This window comes from Lagopus muta, chromosome 15, assembly GCF_023343835.1.
Source record: "Lagopus muta isolate bLagMut1 chromosome 15, bLagMut1 primary, whole genome shotgun sequence".
NCBI lineage: Eukaryota > Metazoa > Chordata > Aves > Galliformes > Phasianidae > Lagopus > Lagopus muta.
Window position 1 is genome coordinate 1,926,796 of NC_064447.1, and position 7,320 is coordinate 1,934,115.

A 7,320-nucleotide genomic window follows, 5' to 3' on the forward strand; every position below is an offset into this window, starting at 1 on the left:
GCCGCGCCGGAAGTGGAGCTCCGCGTGGTTGGGGCCGCAGCCACAGGCGGGGGGGGAGTGTCAGGGTCGTGGGTTCGAGTCCCCGTTCCGGGCAACGGTGCTGCTCCTTCTCACTACTCCCCTTTACCGACAGCAGAGCCGGGCCACGGCGGCCTCGGGCGGATGGCGGGGCCGGAGCTTGGGCTGCTCTTCCAGCGGCACTTCCTGGCGGCACGGCGGCTCCGCGGCATGCCCTGGGCGGTGAGCTGGGCCGGGTCGGGGGCTGCGGGGCTCGGCCGCTCCGCTTCAGCTCCGCTCTCGTTGTGCTTTAGGAACTGGAGCAGCAGCTGACGGCCGCCCCGCAGCGCTCCCAGTCCTCCCTGCTCTTAGACATCCTGCACCAGGTACGGCACAAAGGACCGCGCACACCAAGGAAAATACAGCCGGGTGCCTCCGAGTACAGCATGGAGCCATCGGCATTTCACAGACCCTCTCCGGCTCAATGGCAGCTCTCTCGTTTCAGACCGTTCTCCACCCGCTCTGTGTGCGGTTTCCCCCGCCCGCCTCCTACAGACGCCGCTTCCTCACCGAGCTCATTAAGCAGGTAGCGCTGCTCTCGGGACTGCGCGCACCTCCGTGCTTCATCTCGTTAATTGGGTATTTAGCTGTGTTTTGTGCTGTGGGCCACGGTTTGAAACTCTGTTCTCTTTTCACAGCACGAATCCACGGCGGCCGACCCCCTGGATGAGCTGTATGATGCGTTGGCACCTATCTTAAATGAGGAAGAATCCACTCGCTGCTACAAAAGCTACATACTGGTAAACACCAACGATACTGCTTCATTACAATTCACTTTTAATCATCTAAAGTAAGCACCTGTTCAGTGCAGGGGAGTTGGACCGGGTGACCTCTGAAGGTCTCTTGGGCTGGAGGAATGCCGGGCATGGATACGGGGGGCAGGGCAGTGGTGGAGGGCAGCCCTGCAGAGAAGGAGCTGGGGGTCCTGATGGCTGAAAAGCCGAACGTGAGGCAGCAGTGTGTGATGACAGCTGGGAAACAAATGGGATCGTGGGCTGCATCAGCAGAGGGGTGGGCAGCAGGGACAGGGAGGTGACCGTCCCTCTGTGCTCTGCTCTTGTGAGGCCCCATCTGCAGCACTGCGTCCAGGGCAGGAGCCCCCAGGCCAAGCAAGACAGGGAGCTGTTGGAGAGGGTGCAGGGGAGCCACAGAGATGATCAGGGGCTGCAGCACCTCCACTACAAAGACAGGCTGAGGGAGCTGGGCTTGTTCAGCCTGGAGCAAAGAAGGCTGTGGGGTGACCTCATTGCAGCCTGCAGTACCTAAAGGGAGCCTACAGACAGGAGGGGAGTCAACTCCTGGAAAGGGTGGATAACAGCAGGACAAGGGGAAATGGTTTGAAGTTGAGGGAGGGCAGATTGAGGTTGGATGTCAGGGGAAGTTCTTTGCTATGAGAGTGGTGAGGTGCTGGAACAGCTGCCCAGAGAGGCTGTGATGCCCCGTCCATCTGTGGAGGTGTTCAAGGCCAGGTTGGATGGGGCCCTGGGCAGCCTGGGCTGGTGTGAAATGGGGAGGTTGGTGGCCCTGCGTGTGGTGGTGGGTTGGAGATTCGTGATCCTTGAGGTCCCTTCCAACCCCGGCCATTCTGTGATTGTGTGTGATTCTATGAGTCAAAGTGTTCAACACCTCCAAAAACCCAGAGTGCTTCCAGCCCTCTTTTCCAGGCTGCAGTACTGCTGTGAGCTGCAGCACGGTGCCTGTGCTGACATCTCTCTCCCCCACGTGTGACCTCCAGCCCTCAGGAGAAGCCGTGACCCTTTCTGAGAGTGTGGCCATTATCTCGCAGGGAACCACAGGGCTCATCACATGGGATGCTGCTCTGCATCTCGCTGAGTGGGCAATGGAGAACCCCAAGGTTTTCACTAACAGGTAACAACAGCATCATGGACAGAACTGGGATTTGGTGCCAGATAACAACTGCTTTCCTCCTATCCTGCAACAGTTCAAGAGATGACTTTGTATTACTTTAAAACAGGCCTTAAGATGAAAACCATTATAGCACCTATTTAATCTGCTCTGTGCTGTAGGCTGTTGAATTTCAGCTCACATGCTGTCTAACCAGTAACTTACAACAGAATCCCAGCACGGTTGGGCCAGGAGCCTTACAGCCCTCCATCCTCAGCCCATGGTGTGGGCTGTCAGCCACAGCTCAGGCTGCCCAGGGCCCCATGGACGGCTCCAGGTGATCCAGGGATGTGGCATATACAGCAACCTGTGCCTGAGCCTCACTACTGCAATGTTGAATAAGTTCTTTTTCTGATATCCAGTCTAAATGTCCCCTCTTTTAGTTTGAAACCATTTCCCTTCACAACAAATCCTGCTAAAGAATCTGTCCCTTTCTTTCTTATAGCCCTCCTGTAGATACTGAAATTTGCTTTGTATTTAAGCACCAGAAAGGAATGGGCACTTCTGGGCATGGCTTCAGCTATATTCATTTCAAGTACCTCACAAAGAAAAGAACTGTGCTTTAGAAACATCCGCTTCTCTGCACTAAGAAAAGAAGTGGACAGCCAGTTCAGATACAGAAAACTGCTCCAGAAGTCCAGAAATAGGTGGAATGATTCTCACCCCCGTGATGGAATTAATAATTCCAGTGATTAATTCTTATAACTGTATCTTGTTTGCCAACTTCACCAGTTACTTGAAACACGCGTTAGATCGTAGAGGATTTGCTCAAAAATTGAGATAATCTGTAGCTGGATTTACCTTTAAATACACTTGGAATATTCTGATTACACAACTAAATGACAGAGTCCTCATCAATACTTATTTTACACCATTAACCTTTAGGACAGTCTTGGAATTAGGAAGTGGAGTCGGCTTCACTGGACTTGTGATCTGCAAAACCTGCAATCCCAAGACATACGTGTTCAGCGACTGCCACCACGGTGTCCTCAAACAGCTGACAGAAAACATCCGTTTGAATGGCTTTACCCTGGAGCCTGAAACTACAAATCCAGCCCAAGGGCAGGAGGCAGAAGGGCAGGAATATCAGCAGCCCAAACTCCTTGTTGCAGAGCTCGACTGGGGTTCAGTAACAGAACAGCAACTGCTGGCTCTGCACGCAGATGTCGTCATTGCAGCAGGTACCTCTTCCTTCTGGTTATGGCTGGCTTTGCAGTATCATGCAGGACAAAGCAGGTAACAGAAATAAACACAAAGATATTTGTGTTGGTGTGGCTTGGAGAAGAGAAGGCTCTGGGGAAACCTCGTTGTGGCCTTCCAGTACTTGAAGGGAGCATAAAAACAGGAGGGGGAACGGCTGTTTGTGAGGGTGGATGGTGATGGGACAAGGGGGAATGGTTTGAAACTGAGACAGGGGAGGTTGAGGTTGGATATGAGGAGGAAGTTTTTCACTCAGAGGGTGGTGAGGCACTGGCACAGGTTGCCCAAGGAGGCTGTGGATGCCCCATCCCTGCAGGCATTCAAGGCCAGGCTGGATGTGGCTCTGGGCAGCCTGGGCTGCTGGTTGGTGACCTGCATACAGCAGGGGGTTGGAGCTGGGTGATCATTGTGCTTCTTTGCAACCCAGGGCATTCTAGGATTCTATGATGATTTGTGTACAGGGCTCAGACAACCTCAGTTACTGTAACCTGGAGAAATGCCTCCCAGCTCCTTGCACCATGTTGTCTTGTTTCACCTATTCAGCAGCTGTTTACCTAACACTGAAGAGCAAATTATTTTTTCTTTCTGTATTTTTATCAATCCAGAAACAGATGATAAATCTGCCACTTTTAAGACCCTCATGATTTCAAATAGGAACCTCAGCATTCTCATGAGGGATAACATTGAAAGCAGCTGTTTTCTTGAATTCGCTCATCACAGAATCATAGAAAACAGTGCATCTTCTAAAATCTCTTCCTGGAAGTTTCTGATCTCTCAGTTAGAAGTATTTATCCTTCCTCCTTCAGGTGAACATTTGATCTTTTATATTCTGCAGCTTGCTTTCTGCTCAGTTCCTAATAAATACTGAGTATTTCCCTTTATTCCCCATGCAGATGTGGTGTATGATCCAGAGGTAACCTTAGCCCTTATTGGCGTGCTACAGAAGTTCTCCTCTTCAAGAGCAGATAGAAAACCTGACATCTATGTTGCTTTGACAGTCCGTAACGCAGACACTTACCACGTGTTCCAGGCTGAACTCGGTAGGTGCCTTCTTCATTCACTGCATCAATAGATTTGGCCTCTCCCAATTACTTAATCTGCAGTGGAGATGAACAGGAACGTTTCCTTTTTGCTATGGGTGTTGTCCAGTAATGGGATCCTTGCATTCAGGGGAGTTCTGCCTGAGAGCAGTGACCCTCCTGCATGGGTTTGCTCAGGAAATTCAGACATCTCAGCCTTTTGCTGCATCCTGTCACCACTTTCAGTTGTTACAGCATCAATTTGAGACACGTCACGAGTTTGGTGCTAATAGGAAAGATCATAAGGGTTAAGCCTAGAACAGGAAAAAACCTACATTGCAACTGTGAAAAGGTTTAGATGTGGCCTGCAACTTGTAGCTGTTCTTTGAGGGTTAAGAAGAGAGATTTAAGGAAAGGCAAGGGATGCAGGACTTCAAAGCCCTGTCTTCTGCAGCCTTCCAGCAGTACAGCTGGACCACATCAGTGCTCTGATTAACAAAGTAACACTGCTGCATCCCTTGCAGCATGCACAGATCTCTTTGTACAGAACTGGACCTGCAACTTTTACTCTCTATTTCATTAAGCAGAAAGATGATCCCAGCGTTTCTCTTTGCAGATAAAGCTGGGATCAGATGGCAGATTATTCCAGCCCACAGCAGTAATATTTTTCTCCATGACACCCAGCCCAACATGACTGTCCTGCAACTACTGGTATAGATTTGGTAAATACAGCACAGGACTTCAGAGCAGCAGGAGCTATCTTATCCTTGCTGCACAACTGTCTTACATTCTGGAAGCCTCTGAGAGGCATGCACCAAGAACCCCCTTCTGCACGTACCTCATGTGCACCAGCTGCTGTCAAGATGAGCGATGTTTCTTCCTGCAGTTGCCAGCATGCGTGCGAGCGAGCAGCTGCGCCTATAAGCATCTGTGCAGCACAAGCTGTACAGAAAAGCACCCTAATTGTGATGCACTTTGATTCTGTAGAGCTGAATTCAATTATTCAAATGCAGTTTTGATTTGTAAACGACACAGACTCGCCCTGTGCTCCTGCAGGTGTGCGTCTCATACTGACAAAGGAGCAGAGCAGTGTTTTATAATAAACGTTTTTAATACTAAAACCAGCTGTAATTGATGTCAGCTTTTGTTGTAGGTCTGCATATTTGCAAAATGGCAACGTGTGCCACCCCAGAACAACATGAGTAATGCCTGCAGGCTGTGCAGTGTCACAGGATCACTTGATGCTGCAGGAACACCTCTGCTCTGCAGTGCTGACAAAAATCACAGCTCGATTTGCATTCCTCTCACCCATTTCCCTTTTGCAAGATGAAGAATTTAGCTTACCTGCTTTGAAAGTTCACATAATCCATTGCCAGTTTGCCACTGGGCAGTGTTAATCCTGAAGCAGAACTGAATAGGTTATTTTCTCCTCCATCAACCTGCATTTCTAGACGTTGTTTTAGAAGCTACTTTAAGGAAATGAAGAAATACATTCAGTTCCTCCTTCTGCAGTGATTGAGAGAATACAAATGACAGGTAATTGAAGAAACATTCGAGCTGAAGAAGCCCACGACTGCTGGAATTAAGCTGGACATACAGAAGTAACCTGACCAGATTTTATTTTTATTTTAGCTGCTCCTCCCTGAGAAGGAAGAATTGGAGTTAATGCACACCAGAAGCCCTCATGAAGCCCTGCTGCACTAGAAGCAGCAGCTTCTTTTATCTTCCCTGCTACAAAAGCCCTCGTGTCACTACGTTCTGTAAGGCTAGATGGCTCATATTGGATCTAACCAAATTTATTACAGGGAGACAAAGCTCAAGCTTTCACCAGCATCACTCTGTACGACAGAGAAATGCTTAATTTACCTCCATGTGCATCACTGGTTAAAGGGGACTGCTGTGACAGGGACAGGAATTTGCTGGAAAACAGTAGAGGAAAACAATCACAGATAAATCTCTATGGATCATTTGAGTTGGTCAAGCTGCCAACCCCCTACAGGAAGCAACTTTTGGTCATCTTCCCCCAGTGGAACTAAATCACTCCTTGCAAGTCTGTCTACCACGGTGGAAGAGAAAGGTCACATTTGCAAATGACTGCCTGGAAAAGCAGGTATGACATGATATTAAACTCTGTAAGCTGGTTTAGAAACACTGCTGCAGAATCCATTGCAACAACACAGCACTGCTGAACCAGGGGCTGTGAAGAGAGCCAAGCAGGCAGCAGCTCTATGCTAAAACCAAGCATGTTTATTCCTTAAACAGCTGCCTTCTGTTTTGAAAAGATGGTTTTGAGAAAGCATCCTGTAAGCATTGGGTCTGCATGAGAATGTGAACAAGGAGGGGAAAAAAAACCATGAAGGCTACACCAGGGTGACTGCTCAGAAAGTGAAGTGCACTGTCATCACATCCCTCATACTTCAATCTCTTTTCCTTTTCTGTTCTATTGAAATAACACATAAGATGCATTCCTTTCTCGAGGGAAAGGGGCGCCTTTACTTCAGTATGTGGGCACAGCAGTCACTGAAAGGTGTGTTTTCCTCTCAGTGTTGAATAAAGCTGTCCCATAGCAGCAGCTGGGATGCTGTATCTTGCATACACTATTAAAAAAAAAAGAGGAAAAAACCCTCTGAAATTAAGTAGTTCTGTCTCAATGTAAAAAAATACAAGCAGATACTCTGTACATGGCTGGGGAAGACAAGCCAGGAATGTTAACCATAGGAAAAAAGAGAAAAATGCTGTACCATCATTCCAAACAAAAACTCAAATTCAACAGAAGTTTCCCACTTGCAGAATAAAATCACCAGGAATGTGTTTCTTGTACAGGAGGTAAAACTGGTGCAGTTTATACTTGTATTCAAACACCTTCAGCCACAAGAAGCCTCCAGGCAGCCCCATTAAACAGAATTGGCACGTGAGTTCCTCCAGTCACTAAGCTTCCCATGCTCTAGAGATCCATCCCCAGTCACACAGGCAGGCAGATGGCAAGGATCAGCCTCTTCAGCACAGGACCCTCACCTTCCCTAAAGGCTTACACACAACAAGGAACCTCAGCTGCACCTTCTGCACTGTTATTACCCACACAAGAAGCTCCAGTGGTCAGGGAAGAGCTGTGTCTGATCAGCTAAAAATGACAGTTGGA

At 48.7% G+C, this 7,320-nt stretch overlaps 1 protein-coding gene across 7 annotated transcripts; it reads left to right on the forward strand.

Moving 5' to 3' along the window:
• Positions 1–7: 7 nt before the first annotated feature.
• On the forward strand, positions 8–7,177 carry EEF2KMT (eukaryotic elongation factor 2 lysine methyltransferase). 7 transcript variants are annotated; one of them, XR_007379986.1, is made up of 9 exons: positions 15–240; positions 312–383; positions 503–583; positions 696–797; positions 1,709–1,926; positions 2,848–3,143; positions 4,056–4,202; positions 5,335–5,717; positions 5,814–7,177. XR_007379986.1 is itself a non-coding variant. In XM_048961647.1 (8 exons), exons 1-8 carry the CDS (start codon positions 163–165, stop codon positions 5,385–5,387), a joined length of 1,047 nt encoding a protein of 348 aa, XP_048817604.1. In that variant the 5' UTR covers positions 15–162; the 3' UTR covers positions 5,388–7,177. The 7 variants fall into 7 exon arrangements, 6 of the variants coding, with proteins under 6 accessions (XP_048817602.1, XP_048817605.1, XP_048817604.1 ...); XM_048961647.1 differs by having other exon boundaries at positions 5,335–7,177; XM_048961651.1 differs by lacking the exon at positions 5,335–5,717.
• Positions 7,178–7,320: the final 143 nt, after the last annotated feature.